Source organism: Mobula hypostoma, chromosome 11 (assembly GCF_963921235.1).
Source record: "Mobula hypostoma chromosome 11, sMobHyp1.1, whole genome shotgun sequence".
Classification (NCBI taxonomy): Eukaryota; Metazoa; Chordata; class Chondrichthyes; order Myliobatiformes; family Myliobatidae; genus Mobula; species Mobula hypostoma.
In genome coordinates, this window is record NC_086107.1 from 100740257 (window position 1) to 100756796 (window position 16540).

A 16540-nucleotide genomic window follows, 5' to 3' on the forward strand; every position below is an offset into this window, starting at 1 on the left:
CATTGTTGGTAAAATCTGAGGGTGATGAGATGTACAGGTCTATCCTGGGACCAACTTATTGAAGGATTTCCAAAGAAGACACAACAGCAGCTGGAGTCTGAGGAGATTTGATTTTTCGCAAAAGGCCCTAACAGGTTTCTGTAGATGTACAGCAGAAAGCATTCTGATTGTTTGCATCACTACCAATATGGAGGCTGCAATGCACAGGATTCAAAAAAAACTTAGAGGGGTGTAGCCAGTTCCATCATGGGCACTAGTCTCCCCACCATCGAGGATGTCTTCAGAAGATGGTGCCTCATGAAGGCGTCAGCTATCATTAAGGACCCTCACCATCCAGGACATGCCCTCTTCTCATTACTGTCATCAGGGATGAGATAGAGCAGGGGTTCCCAATCTTTTTTTATACTATGACATACCGTTAACCAAGGGGTCCGTGGACCCAGGTTGAGAACCCCAGAGATAGAGAAACTTGAAGACATCAACTCAATGCTTTAAGGATAGCTTTATTACCTCCACTAACAGATTTCTGAATGGTCCATCAACCTATGAACGCTACCTTGTTACTTTTTCCTTTTTTTGCACTTTTAAAAATATATTTCTTACTGGTATTTTTAAAATGTATATCTCTATACTGCAGCTGAAAAACAAGTTTCATGACGTGTCCTGATAATAAACCTGATTCTGATCCTTCACGATTCATGGAATCAAATTTGGATTATTTTGAGTTCAGTGGTTAATCTTTAAAACAAGTTTTCTGAATCATCAATGTACTCTCAAAGAACTTCTGCTAATCGAGTACTCTGCATTCTCCTTCTAAATCGATCTTTGCTTTGTTCCTCAGACCAAAGGATGCGATCAGGGCTTTGAAGAAGAGGCTTTCGGGAAACAAAAACTTTCGGGAAGTGATGTTGTGCCTGACGGTTGGTCCTGTGATTTGTCTTTAACTTAAATTCAATTTGTGTTAAGAGCATTTTAATGTGAAATTAATTTTCAGGCATATCATATGACTAGATGATATTAATAATTTCTAGAACTTCACAAACAAGATAAAGTATGTTTTTAAACCTTATTTAAAAAGCCTTTGATGCTAAAAATAATTTGCGCAATGAATTGCATTAATTTTTGTCTAAGTTCATATCTTTAAATTTATTAAATGAGGTTTAACTCAATATCTTGTCAGCAGCATTTATTAACAGAAGGAAAAGCCTTCTGTCAGCAAGGGGTCTCAGAATATCATCAGTGCGCTCTTCGGTCAGGGCCTTAGTTTCTAACTCCTGTGCTGCTTGCCTGTTGCTCTGCCTCATGGGACAGCCACAACAGTAAGGCTAGCAGGATGTTGGGCGCCTCAGTCACAAAAGGCAAATGCTCCCATTGACATCCTGAGAGCCGCAGGCCTGTCCCAGTGCAATTCTGCACAAAGTTGTTAATATAGGAGAGCTTACTGAGTAGAGCACAGTCCAGTATTTAAATTCACACCCACGGCAACAAAGATTAATACAGGTTGAGTAGCCCTTCTCCAAAATTCCAAAAGTAGTCAGGACTTGAAGTGAGAATGGTAGAATTGAAAAGAGCCTTTTAGACATGGCGTGACATGAGCTCAACCCCATGTCATGCTCCTCCTGTGCAATGTGGGAACTCAGGGAGGCTGCCAGGATGTGTAGAAACTATGTACTGCTACAGCTTCTTGTAGACAGTACGATGGACCAAGAGCAGTGAGAAAAAGAGCAATTGGGAAAGCCTTAAAAAATCAGCAACCTCGGTATTTACTAACAACCAAAGATCTTTTTTTCATTTATTCCGTGGTACTAGGCAGGGTTGCCCTCTTAGTCCATTACTATTTGATATTGCCTTGGAACCGCTAGCTATTGCCATTCGTGACTCTCCTAATATATTTGGTATTACCCGTGGAAATGAGACTCATAAATTATCACTATATGCAGATGATCTACTATTATATATTTCTAACCCAGGAAAATCTATTCCGGCAGTATTAACTTTGCTTGCTCAGTTTAGTAGTTTTTCTGGTTATAAACTGAACCTAAGTAAGGATGAACTCTTTCCATTGAATATGCAGGTTCCTATTTATACAAATTCTCCATTTAGACTAATTACTGATTATTTTACTTATTTGGGAGTTAAAATTACTAAGAGACATAAGGATCTCTTCAATTTCAACCTTTTACCATTAATTAATCAGGTTAAACAACTGATTACTAAATGGTCCCCTTTGTCGCTATCATTGATAGGCTGTATTAATGCTTTTAAAATGATTATTTTACCCAAATTTTATATTTATTTCAAGCGATACCGATTTTTTATTCCTAAATCTTTTTTTGATACTATTGACTCTAACATTTCTTCTTATATATGGCAAAATAGAAATCCCAGATTAAGTAAAAAATACTTACAGAAATCTAAGAAAGAGGATGGTTTGGCATTGCCTGTCCTAAGATTTTACTGCTGGGCAATTAATATCTGATACATAATATTTTGGACACAAGATTGGAATATAACTCCAAGCGCACATTGGGTAAACCTTGAAGGCCATTCTGTACAAGGGTTTTCTTTAGCCTCCATTTTAGGAACCTCACTGCCTTTTGCACTATCTAAAGTGAATAAACAAATTTTTATCCCTATAGTTAAACATACATTGTGAATATGGTTTCAATTTCGTAAATTTTTTGGCTTGAATGAATTTATGTTATCAAGTCCTATTATATCTAATTTCTTTTTCCAACCCTCGGTAATGGACCAAGCCTTTTTGATATGGAAAACGAAAGGCATAATATGTTTTCGTGATCTATTTTTGGATAACTGCTTTATGTCTTTTGAGCAGTTAACTGAGAAATTTGATTTGCCTAGATCCCATTTTTTTTAGATACTTACAAATAAGAAATTTTTAAAATACTTTGTTGCCTACCTTTCTGACTTCAAATCCTTCTGGCATTTTTGATAAAATTTTAGGTTTTAATCCTTTGCAGAAGGGATTAATAGCAATAATTTATGATATAATTATGAAATTACAGCCAGATATATCTGATAAAATTAAAAATGAATGAGAAAGGGAACTTCAACTTTCCCTGCCTACAGAGAAATGGGATAAAATTTTTCAATTAGTTAGTACTTCTTCTGTATGTGCTAAACATACTTTAATACAATTTAAAGTAGTACACAGAGCTCATATGTTCAAAGATAAACTAGCTCGTTTTTATTCCCATATAAACCCTACTTGTGATAGATGTCACTCTGAAGTGGCTTCTTTAACTCATATGTTTTGGTCCTGTCCTCTTTTGGAAAAATATTGGAAAGACATTTTTGATATTATTTCAACAGTTCTATGCTTTGATTTAAAACCCCATCCTATTACAGCAATCTTTGGATTGCCAATGGTAGAACATAGATCTTTATCTTCTTCAGCCTCTGGAATGATAGCTTTTGTTACTTTAATGGTGAGAAGATGGGAATCAAATTAAAGCGGCTAGGTGTGAGGAGGTTAGTTCACAACAGAGGGATGGGAACCAGTGGAGAGAGACAGAGGGGTGTAAAGTGAGCGTAGAAGCAAAAAGTACAAAGGGGAAAAGTAAAAGTGGCAGGCCGACAAATCCAGGGCAAGCATTAAAAAGGGCTAAGAGAGTTGTAAAAGAGCGCCTGAAGGCTTTATGTGTCAATGCAAGGAGCATTCGTAATAAGGTGGATGAATTGAAAGTGCAGATTGTTATTAATGATTATGATATAGTTGGGATCACAGAGACATGGCTCCAGGGTGACCAGGGATGGGAGCTCAACGTTCAGGGATATTCAATATTCAGGAGGGATAGACATGAAGGAAGGGGAGGTGGGGTGGCGTTGCTGGTTAAAAAAGAGATTAACGCAATAGAAAGGAAGGACATAAGCCGGGAAGATGTGGAATCGATATGGGTAGAGCTGCGTAACACTAAGGGGCAGAAGACGCTGGTGGGAGTTGTGTACAGGCCACCTAACAGTAGTAGTGAGGTCGGAGATGGTATTAAACAGGAAATTAGAAATGTGTGCAATAAAGGAACAGCAGTTATAATGGGTGACTTCAATCTACATGTAGACTGGGTGAACCAAATTGGTAAAGGTGCTGAGGAAGAGGATTTCTTGGAATGTATGCGGGATGGTTTTTTGAACCAACATGTCGAGGAACCGACTAGAGAGCAGGCTATTCTGGACTGGGTTTTGAGCAATGAGGAAGGGTTAATTAGCGATCTTGTCGTGAGAGGCCCCTTGGGTAAGAGTGACCATAATATGGTGGAATTCTTCATTAACATGGAGAGTGACGTAGTTAATTCAGAAACAAAGGTTCTGAACTTAAAGAGGGGTAACTTTGAAGGTATGAGACGTGAATTAGCTAAGATAGACTGGCAAATGACACTTCAAGGATTGACGGTGGATATGCAATGGCAGGCATTTAAAGGTTGCATGGATGAACTACAACAATTGTTCATCCCAGTTTGGCAAAAGAATAAATCAAGGAAGGTAGTGCACCCGTGGCTGACAAGAGAAATTAGGGATAGTATCAATTCCAAAGAAGTAGCATACAAATTAGCCAGAGAAAGTGGCTCACCTGAGGACTGGGAGAAATTCAGAGTTCAGCAGAGGAGGACAAAGGGCTTAATTAGGAAGGGGAAAAAAGATTATGAGAGAAAACTGGCAGAGAACATAAAAACGGACTGTAAAAGCTTTTATAGATATGTAAAAAGGAAAAGACTGATAAAGACAAATGTAGGTCCCCTGCAAACAGAAACAGGTGAATTGATTATGGGGAGCAAGGACATGGCAGACCAATTGAATAATTACTTTGGTTCTGTCTTCACTAAGGAGGACATAAATAATCTTCCAGAAATAGTAAGGGACAGAGGGTCCAGTGAGATGGAGGAACTGAGCGAAATACATGTTAGTAGGGAAGTGGTGTTAGGTAAATTGAAGGGATTGAAGGCAGATAAATCCCCAGGGCCAGATGGTCTGCATCCCAGAGTGCTTAAGGAAGTGGCCCAAGAAATAGTGGATGCATTAGTGATAATTTTTCAAAACTCGTTAGATTCTGGACTAGTTCCTGAGGATTGGAGGGTGGCTAATGTAACCCCACTTTTTAAAAAAGGAGGGAGAGAGAAACCGGGGAATTATAGGCCGGTTAGCCTAACGTCGGTGGTGGGGAAACTGCTGGAGTCAGTTATCAAGGATGTGATAACAGCACATTTGGAAAGCGGTGAAATGATCGGACAAAGTCAGCATGGATTTGTGAAAGGAAAATCATGTCTGACGAATCTCATAGAATTTTTTGAGGATGTAACTAGTAGAGTGGATAGGGGAGAACCAGTGGATGTGGTATATTTGGATTTTCAAAAGGCTTTTGACAAGGTCCCACACAGGAGATTAGTGTGCAAACTTAAAGCACACGGTATTGGGGGTAAGGTATTGGTGTGGGTGGAGAATTGGTTAGCAGACAGGAAGCAAAGAGTGGGAATAAACGGGACCTTTTCAGAATGGCAGGCGGTGACTAGTGGGGTACCGCAAGGCTCAGTGCTGGGACCCCAGTTGTTTACAATATATATTAATGACTTGGATGAGGGAATTAAATGCAGCATCTCCAAGTTTGCGGATGACACAAAGCTGGGTGGCAGTGTTAGCAGTGAGGAGGATGCTAAGAGGATGCAGGGTGACTTGGATAGGTTGGGTGAGTGGGCAAACTCATGGCAGATGCAATTTAATGTGGATAAATGTGAAGTTATCCACTTTGGTGGCAAAAATAGGAAAACAGATTATTATCTGAATGGTGGCCGATTAGGAAAAGGGGAGGTGCAACGAGACCTGGGTGTCATTATACACCAGTCATTGAATGTGGGCATGCAGGTACAGCAGGCGGTGAAAAAGGCGAACGGTATGCTGGCATTTATAGCGAGAGGATTCGAGTACAGGAGCAGGGAGGTACTACTGCAGTTGTACAAGGCCTTGGTGAGACCACACCTGGAGTATTGTGTGCAGTTTTGGTCCCCTAATCTGAGGAAAGACATCTTTGCCATAGAGGGAGTACAAAGAAGGTTCACCAGATTGATTCCTGGGATGGCAGGTCTTTCATATGAAGAAAGACTGGATGAACTGGGCTTGTACTCGTTGGAATTTAGAAGATTGAGGGGGGATCTGATTGAAACGTATAAGATCCTAAAGGGATTGGACAGGCTAGATGCGGGAAGATTGTTCCCGATGTTGGGGAGGTCTAGAACGAGGGGTCACAGTTTGAGGATAGAGGGGAAACCTTTTAGGACCGAGGTTAGGAAAAACTTCTTCACACAGAGAGTGGTGAATCTGTGGAATTCTCTGCCACAGCAAACTGTTGAGGCCAGTTCATTAGCTATGTTTAAAAGGAAGTTAGATATGGCCCTTGTGGCTACAGGGGTCAGGGGGTATGGAGGGAAGGCTGGGTTCTGAGTTGGATGATCAGCCATGATCATAATAAATGGCGGTGCAGGCTCGAAGGGTCGAATGGCCTACTCCTGCACCTATTTTCTATGTTTCTATGTTTCTAAGATCTATTTTGTTGAACTGGAAGGAAATTAATTCTCCAACTACATTCCACTGGTTTTCTCAAACCATATTAAGTTTAAATTTAGAAAAAATTATGTGATTTTTTTAACCCTTCGGTTAAATTTGAAGATACCTGGAAACCTTTTATGCAACATTTTCATATGATGTAATCTGACCTTTCCGAATTTTTTTTTTAAATTATATGATGAGAGGAGCGGAGTTAGCGACATTATGGATCTTGTCTGATACAAGTTGTTAGTCTAGCCCTGTTTTGCCTTTTTTTGGGGGTTTTTTTTTTGTTTATCTATTTTTTTTCTTTTTATTTCTTTGTTAATGTTTAGTTTGGAAGTCTTTTATTTCTATGTCACTTAAAATTCATTTTATATATGCTGATGAACATTTTTCCAATCTTTGTACCAACTTTGTTATTGAGTTTATAATTTTGAAAAATTAATAAAAAGATTTAAAAAGAAAGAAAAAAATCAACAAAGAACCTCTAACCAAGCAATAAGAAAAGGGAAGATGAATTATGAAAGTAAACAGATACAAAATGTAAAAACAGATAGTAAAAGTTTTTAATAAGTATCTAAAGAGGAAAAGGGTGGCTAATGTGAACACAGATCCCTTGGAAGATGAAAAGGGGAATTAATATTGGATAATGTGGAAATGCCCGAGGCCTTGGAAAAACTATTTGTCTTTGTGGTAGAGGACTTGCCTAACATGCCAAAGAGAGATGTTAATGTGATGAGAGGTGAGGACCTCGATACAATAGCTGCCAAGGTAGTCATGAGCAAATTAGTGGGCATTAGTTATAGTAGATATATTTGTGATAATTTACCAAAATTCTCTGGACTCTGGGCAAGTCCCAGCAGATTCAAAAGTAAAGAATATCACGCTACTGTTTTTTAAAAAAGGATGTAGGCAAAAGGCGGTTAACTATAGGCCAGTTAGCTTGATGTCTGTAGTCAAAAAATGCTTGAAACTATTATTGGGGAAGAAATAATGAGACATCTGGATAGGAGGGTTTCCATTAGGCTGACACAGCGTGGATTCTTGAAGGGCAGGTCCTGTTTGATAAAATTACTGAAGTTCTTAGAGGATATAATAAGTACAGTGGTTAGAGAGAACAAGTGGATGTTGTGTGCTTCGATTTTCAGAAAACGTTTGATAAGGTGTCGCATAAAAGACTTAGCCATAAGATAAGGATGCATAGAGTTGGAAGTAGAGGATTGGTTAACTAATAGAAGGCAGAAAGTTGGGATAAATGGGTGTTTCTCTGGTTGGCAATCTGATGGAATGGAGTTCTGCAGGATTAGTGCCAGGCCTGCAGCTGTTCATGGTATGCATTAACGATTTGGAAGTGGGGACTGAGTGTAGCGGACCTAAATTTGCTGATGACACTGAATTAAGAACAGCAAATTGTGCAGAGTATGCAGCGATTCTATGGAGAGATATGGATAGGTTATGTTAGTGGGCAAGGGTGTGGCAGATGGAGTATAACAATGGTAAATGTGAGGTCATCCACTTTGTAAAGATGAGTAGAACATTGGATTATTATTTAAATGGTGAAAGATTGTAGCATGCTGCTGTGTAGAGGGACTTGGGCGTGCTTCTGCATGAATTGCAGATGTTTTGGTTGCAACCGCAACAGATTATCATGAAGGTAAATGTAATGTTGGACTTCATTGTTAGAGGTAAGAGCAGAGAGTTTATGCTGCAATTGTACAGGGTACTGGTGAGGTCCCACCTGGAATACTGTGTGCAGTTCTGGCATTACTTGAAGAAAGACATGCTAGCTTTGGAGACGATGCAGAGGAGGTTCATGAGGTTGATTCGGGAGATGAGAGGTTAACCTCTGAGGAGATATTGAATCTCCTGGGACTGTACTCACTCAAAATCAGAAGAATGAGAGGTGATTTTATAGAGACCTATAAAATTTGGAGAGGGATAGATGAGATAGAGGCAGGAAAGTTGTTTTCATTGATAAGTGATACGAGAACAATTTCTAACCTGTTGCCTTTGAACAGAAGTGTAATTGGATAGGGGCATGTGTTGTATGCAGAAACAAAAAAAAAATCAGGATTGATGTTGCCAGGTCCATTTCTTACAAACATGAGAAAATCTGCAGAGGCTGGAAATCCAGAGCAACACACACAAAATGCTGAAGGAACTCAGCAGGTCAGGCAGCATCTATAGAAATAAACAGTCGATGTTTTGGGCTGAGGCCCTTCAGGACTAATGGAGATTTTGCCCTACAAAACCATTATTTTTCCCAATTAACATAACTAATTTCTCAGTGTCTGGCCTGTCAATTCTCCTTGAGTTCATTTATAAGGAAGAAAGCCATATCTGATTATTTCATTGACAGATGAAAGGAAGCATAGTAGGCAAGGAAGGTTGAATTTTAAATAAGAATAAACATATAAACTTTTATTCAGATACAGGTTGTGTGATTCATAGGAAAGGCTACTGTTTATCACTTACTTTTGATTTCCCCTGTGAATATGATAGAAAATGTATGGCTGCAATCTGATCATTGAAGATGATCCAGTAGGGGATTCCCTATTATAGGGTAGGGAGTTTCAGTTTTTTAAAAAATACTTTACTTTCAAAATTTTCAAAAAAAAACAATGGAATCAACAAGAACATACCAGCTCAGACATGTATAAAAATGAAATAAGCAAAAAAAAAGAGGAGACTTAAAGAAGAGACTTAACATTAGAGGGATGCCTATTGTACAAAGTGCTCAAAAATACTAAACAGTAAATCTCAAATGAGGGCCGTGAGAAATCGGCTGGGGGGAAATGGCTCATCTGCCCCCGGCCTTGTCCAGGTAGGCAAGAAATGAATCCCAGATAGTCGAAAGTTTTTTAATTAAATTGGTTCTCAAGAACCTCAGTTTCTCCATCTGTATGACTGAGATCATATCAGTCATCCATCTCCAAAAGGAAGGGGGAGAAGGTGATTTCCATTCCCTCGCGATGCCTTTTGGCAACAATCATCCCCAGCATTAGAGACTGTTGTATGGCTGCAGGGAAACAAATAGTAGATTGCGAGCAGCCAAATATGGCGAGACCAGATTCCAAGGGGAAGGATCTTTTATAGGCCTTTGAGTACCAGTCAAATATTTTGGACCAAAATCGAGTCAGTAATGGGCAAAACCAAAAGGTGTGTGACAACGTGGCTTCCCTCCCTTGGTATCTGTCACACATTGGCGAGACAGAAGGGTAAATCCTGTGCAATCTAAGTTTAGAATAATGGAGACGGTGGACAACTTTAAACTGGGTCAGTTGGTGCCTGCTGTTAACAGAGCAAGCCTGTATCATAGACAAACACTTATCGCAGGCAGCTTCAGATAATTCAGTGCCCAACTCCTCTCTCCAGGCGTCTCTAATCTTCACAGTAGACGCTACAGTGCAATTATCAAACAAACGTACAAACTTAGAAACGAGACGCCTGGAGTCAGGAGGGTTCTTTAAAATATCAAAAAACATATGTTTCCCTGGAGGGATTTCAAAATTGCACATCTTAGATTGAATGTAGTGTCTAATTCGTAAGTAACGAAAAAAGTGCGAATGAGGCAGCTCAAATTTCTCTTTCAGCAGACTGAATGTTGCAAACTGTCCCTCTATGTACAGGTCTTCAGTAGAAATTAGACCCTTCTCCCTCCAAGCATGGTAGGTTTTATCTGACCATGAGTGTAGAAAGGAGTGATTGAAACAGATTGGTGTTTGTACAGAGGTCTCTGGTAAATTCTGAACGCTCCTAATCTGATTTAGAATTCTGATAGAATTTTTCAAAACAAAGCTCAAACTTTTTGAAGTCCCAGGCTTCTCTAACTTAGAGAACAGCATGGCTGGCAAGGAGGAATTGACAACAGATTTAGACTCCATACATAGCCACAAGGGAGCCCCAGGGTCTAGGTTATCCAGAGCCCCTGTTGCCAAAACATTAAAGTTCTAGCATTGACAGCCCAGTAATAGTGTTTAAACACAGGTAATCCCAGCCCTCCTTCAGACTTGGGCTTTTGTAAATGAATTTTCAAAATCCTGTGATTCTTATAATTCCAGATATAAGACAATATTATGGAGTCTAATTCTTTAAAGAAAGCTAATGTAAGAAAAGTGAGGAGATTTTGAGAAAGATAGAGAAACCTAGGAAGGGAAACGGTTTTAATTGAGTTTGTACGACCAATCATGGACAGAGGTAGGGTTTTCCAACTTTCTATGTTCTGTTTAAGTTTTGAAATAAACTCTGCGAAGTTTAATTTGAATATTAATTTAGGATCTTTGGTGATTGTCAAGCTAAGATAAGTAAAGTGATCTTTAACTACTTTGAATGGGACACTTTCCAAAATAACCCGCGTGTAGTCGTTGGAGAGCGGCACAAAGTCACTTTTTGTCCAATTGATTGAGTATCCCGATAGTCTGCCAAAAGCGGTGATTAAATCTAGAAGAGGGACTGACTTTTCTGAGTTTTGTAAGTAGAGTATCACATCGTCAGCATATAAACTAATAAGTGTTTCAATACCTCCCACTTTCAAACCCAGAATATTTGGGTGACTTCTCATTTTTAAGGCTCTGCTGCGATGACAAAAGGGCCGGTGAGAGAGGGCACCCCTGCTGGACTGAACGGTGTAGGGGAAACAAAGTTGACTTGTCACCATTAGTTATAATAGAACACATTGGGCTGGCGTATATCAGTTTTACCCAAGATACAAATGACTCCCCGAACCCAAACCTGTACGTCAGTTTCAGTCTTTAAATATATTTCCCATGAAGATGTTGTGGGACCTGGAGGGGGATTGCAGACCGTGGTGTAACTATACAAGTTCAGCTCCTGGAAAGTAAAACGGAGAGTTTGGAAGGTTCTGTGAAAGGTATCTTGGCAAGTTACTGCAGTGTACTTCGTAAATGGTATATGCTATGTACAGATGCTGGAGAGAAAGAGAGTGGGAGATGAGGAGCCAATGAAAGAAGTTGCTTTTTCCTGGATGGGGCTGAGCTTAATCAGTGCTGTTGTGATATGCTGGCATTCTGCCAAGTGTGGAGTGCCCATCACCACCTTCAGTTTGGAACTTTTAAAGACTGTGGGAAGCTTTTGGAGAACTAGAAACAATGTAAAGTGTTGACCAAGGCTCCAACCTGTATTTGTAACCACAGTGGTGTATGGTGACCCACTGGATGCTGGTATTGGACTCCCTCCCCATCATCAAGAACATCTTCCAACGGCAGTGCCTAAGAAGGCAGCATCCATCATTTAAAGACCCTCACCATCCAGGACATGTCTTCTTCTTATTACTACCATTGGAGTGGATGTAGTGGTTCGTCCATCGTCGTCGATGAAGACCTCGACACCATTAGTCACTTTGAGACTGGATGCGGTGTGTCCAAAGATTACTGGTCAGGCCAATTAGGGCACGGGATGTCCTGGCACATGTTGGGCAGACGTGCAGGCACTGCAGTTGTTGCGCTGGTGGATCTGGACTTGTGCAGCTCGCGCTTATGTTGTGCTTCAGCAATGCGCCTTGCTTCGTAAGCTCGACAGCCCTCGTGGATGAGGCCACGCCAGGTAGGGCGGTTTTGTGCCAGCGTTTCCCAGGAGGTCGTGTCTATGTCAAATGACTTCAGGGAGGCCATTAGTGTGTCTTTGTAACATTTCTTCTGCCCTCCATGTGAGCGTCTTCCAGCAGAGAGTTCCCCAAAAAGAAGTTGCTTGGGTATGCGCATGTCCGGCATGCGGATGACATGACCTGCCCACCGGGTTCTGTGCTCTCATCAGCAGTGTGTGGACTGATGGCAGACTTGCTCCAGAGAGAACTTCAGTGTCTGGTACTTTGTCTTGCCATCTGATGCCTAATATTCTGTGAAGACAAGTCATGTGGAAATGGTTGAGCTGTCTTGCATGCCTTCGATACACAGTCCATGTTTCACAGGCATACAGGAGGGTAGTGAGTACCACGGCTCTGTAGACCTTCAGTTTTGTCGCTGGACTGATTCCTCAACGTTCCCATACTGTGGAGCGCAGTCTACCGAAAGCAGGACTTGCCTTTGTTATTCTGTATCAATAGTCACTGCTCGGGAGAGGGTGCTGCCAAGGTAAGTACTGTAAACTGGTCCACTGCCTGTAGCTTCTGTCCTTTGTGATTTTGGGTTCTGTGTACGGTGCATGAGGAGCAGGCTGGTGTATGACTTCGGTCTTTTTGATGTTGATGGTGAGTCCAAAGTTGTCACAAGCCATGGAGAATTTGTCCATATTGACTTGCATCTCTGGCTCCGAGCCAGCATACAGGGCGCAGTCATCGGCAAAGAGGAAGTCTCTCAGAACGGTCTCCTTCACTTTGGTAATAGCTTGAAGGCTCCTCAGGTTGAAGAGCTTCCCATCCACTCTGTACTTGAGGCCGGGGTGTGGCCGCTGTCACATGCAAACAGCTACAGGGAGCCACAGGTGAGAGCTGAGTGCCAGGTGGGGGCCAAAGGTGGACAAACTGCCCTGAAAAGGACGCGACATGTTCCCCCACCAGAGATGCTACCCCTCCCTGATGCCCCATTGAGGGGATGGGTCGGTGGGGATGAAGTGAGAGGCTGGGAGGTGATGGATGGATCTTGCTTTCAATCTGAAGTAAAACTTTTCACCAAGGATCTCCTTAACATTAGGTTTGCACATGATTACAGGTGTGATTGTTCACTCTGTACAGGACCTGCTAATAATACTAAATCTGATAAATATTTTAAATAAGACATTTCCAGTCCTTGAATGTTGCCAAGACAAAGGTCCTTTACTAACCTTCTCCAAGACTCCGCTCTCCCACCCCACCTCCCAAAACTACACCCTCCCAAATTACCCTGAAGCCAGTTAAACATCTCTCATGCCGTCCATGTAGGTATGGAGTAATTATGGTTATAGAGTACCTGGAGCACTTTAAATAATTCCATCCTTCCCGACTGGCTAATATTAATAAATTGCAGCACTAGGTCAGACCAAATTTCCTCATATTACAACCAAGTATTTCTGAAATCAGAGGCCTTCGTGGTTTATTGGCATATTGTCGTGACTTCCCTCCTCTACTACAGTAAAATATAGGCCACCTACCTACATTATGACCCTTGAGAATTTCCAAGTAGTATGTAATTTAAATCCTGGAAATCAGATGTGAGGATCAGTGGAAGAAGAGAAGCATCTTCTGTTGAGTATGAGCACCAGTTATTTCATGATGAATGTCCCAAAGATCAGTCTTTTGCTCTGTTATTTACTTCCTATTGCATTTCCCATGTTACTGCTGTGGATCTCTTCGGATGTGCTCTGTGGACTGTGAAGCACCTTGGCTGCCCTTGCAGGAGGTGCGGCGCAGCGGGGCCTCCTGCCTGCAAGGGTATGCTCTCCCTGGATCCAGCACTGGGGCTGCACCGTGATCGTTTAAACATCTGCGCTGGGGAAAGATGTTTCAAGTTGTGCTCTGGCCAAAAAATAAAGATCTGTCTGTTGTTGAAATTAGGAAGTAGGGCAGTCAGCTCAAATTAGGAGCAACTGGAGACTTTTTTTTGCCATTTATTGTTCATTGGGACAGGAGGATCTTGACATGTACACTATATACAAAGTTAAATTTTCTTACCAACTGGATGTCAGTCATGCTTTCAGATTTTCTTTTAACCTTTGAGCCTGTGCTTGAACTGATGTAGGTGCTTTCCTTGAATCGCTCGGTACTTTTTTCATTAACTTTCAGTTCCTGTTTGGAAGTTGCTGTGGAACTTACTTTCAGAGAATGCATTCAACTTCGGAAACAGTCATTTCATATATAAATTTATCCTCATCTCCCTACTGGTTCTTTTGCCAATGACCTTAAATCTTTATTTGCAGATGACTCCTTATGAAAAGGCTACAGTGCCAAAGCCCTTCATATCAGCCCTGTCTATAAGGAATGAGAATGTGCCATTCCCCTTAACTGGACTATACCTCTTCCCTCCCTGTCTCCTATAAAAATGCTGTTCCCTTTTCTCAGTTCCTTCGTGTCCGCCATATCTGTTCCCAGGATGATGCTTTCCTTTCAGAGATGTCCTCCTCCTCCTACAAAGAATGGGGTTTCCCTTCCTCCACCATCGATACTGCCCTCACCCACAGCTCCTCCATTTTCTGCATTCACCCCATCTTCCAACCACCCTAACCAGGGATAGAGTTCCATTTGTCCTCACCTACTACCCCAGGAGCCTCCACATCCAACACATCATTTTCCTCAGCTTACCCTATCTCAAAAGGGATCCTACCACTGAATATACCTTTACCTCCCTCCCTCCACTTTCCATAGGGATCACTCCCTCTTTGATTCCCTTGTCCATTTGTCCCTCCCTCTAATCTCCCTCCTGGCACTTGTCCCTGCAAGTGGCCAAAGTGCTACAGCTGCCCATTCACCTCCATTCAGGGGCCCCAAACAGTTCTTCCATGTGAAGCAACACTTACCTGTGAATCTGCTGGGGTCGTCTGTTGTGTCTGGTGCTGTCAATGCGGGCTCTTCTACATCATAAATTGGGGGACCACTTTGTCGAGCACCTCTGCTCCATCTGCCAAAAGCGGAACTTCCTGGTGGCCAAACATTTTAATTCTGATTCCCCTTCCTGTTTCGGCATGTTGGTTCGTGTCCTCCTTTTGTTCCATGATGAGACTACTCTCAGGGTGGAGGAACAAAACCTTATATACCTTCTGGGTAACCTCCAATCTAATGGCATGAATATCAATTTTTCCTTCTGGTTAAAAAGAAACTCTCCCCTCTCCACTCTGGTCATTTGCCTCTTCTCACCTGCCTATCACCTCTCCCGGATTCCCTCTTCCTTTCCTTTCTCTTGTGGTCCACTTTCCTCTCCTATCAGATTCCTTCCTCTCCAGCCCTTTACCTTTCTTACCCACCTGGCTTCACCTGCCACCTTCTAGCCATCCTGCTTTCCTGAACCACCCACCTTTTAGTCTGTCACTTTTCCCCCTTCCTTTCCAGTCCTGATGAAAGGTCTTGGTCCGAAACACCAACTGTTTATTCATTTCCATAGATGCTGCCTGACCTGCTGAATTCCTCCAGCATTTTGTGTGTGTTGCTCTGGATTTCCAGCGTCTGCAGAATTTCTTGTGTTTGCCGTTCCCCTTGAGCTTCATTGAATACCAAATGATCGTGTTTTCCACCTCTTTGCCTTTTTCCTACAGCCTTGCCAACTGTTTACCCATAATCACAGTTAAAATTAACAATGAGCTTTTAAGTCATATCCCAGTTTAATTCTAGAGCAAAGGACATGACACTGGGGGAGTCTGGCGAGTTGGACAACATCTGTGAAGGGAAGTGAACATTACGTAAGAAATAAGAGCAGGAGTAGCCCACCTGACCTGTTGAATCCTCTCCGCCATTCAATTAGATCATGGCTGATCTGGCCCTGAACTCAGCTCCACCTACTTGCACTTTCACCATAGCCCTTACTTCCCCTCAAATGCAAAAATCTATCTTAATTGTGTCTTAAATATACTCAGTAGTCACTTTATTAGGCGCCTCCTATACCTAATAAAGCAGCCAATGTGTGTATGTTTGTGGTCTTCTGCTGCTATGTGTTTTGTGCATTCAGAGATGCTGCTCTGTACACCACGGTTGTGTTTATTTGAGTTACTGTCACCTTCCTGTCAGTTAGAACCAGTACGGCCATTCTCTTCTGACCTCTCTGATTAAGAAGACATTTTTGCCCATCGAACTGCCTCTGACTGGATATTTTTTTTGTTTTTGTGCCATTCTCTGTAAACTCTTAGATAGAGACTATTCTATGTGAAAATCCCGATAGATCAGCAGTTTCTGAGATACTTAAATCAACCTGTCTTGCACCAATAATCATTCCATGGTCAGAATTACTTAGATCACATTTCTTCCCCATTCTGATCTTTAGTCTGTATAGCTACTGTCGGCATGCTTTTTTATACATAGAGTTGATGCCACATGATTTGTTGATTGGAACACTCACAACAGGCTGGA

The 16540-nt window shown here is 41.5% G+C and overlaps 1 protein-coding gene across 1 annotated transcript in view; it reads left to right on the forward strand.

The window, feature by feature from the left end:
* tom1 (target of myb1 membrane trafficking protein) overlaps positions 1-16540 on the forward strand; it is a 116721-nt gene that overhangs the window by 41024 nt on the left and 59157 nt on the right. Inside the window, exon 3 of the mRNA XM_063061513.1 lies at positions 842-920. Coding sequence (XP_062917583.1) covers positions 842-920 — 79 coding nt within the window. The remainder of the gene's footprint in view (positions 1-841; positions 921-16540) is intronic.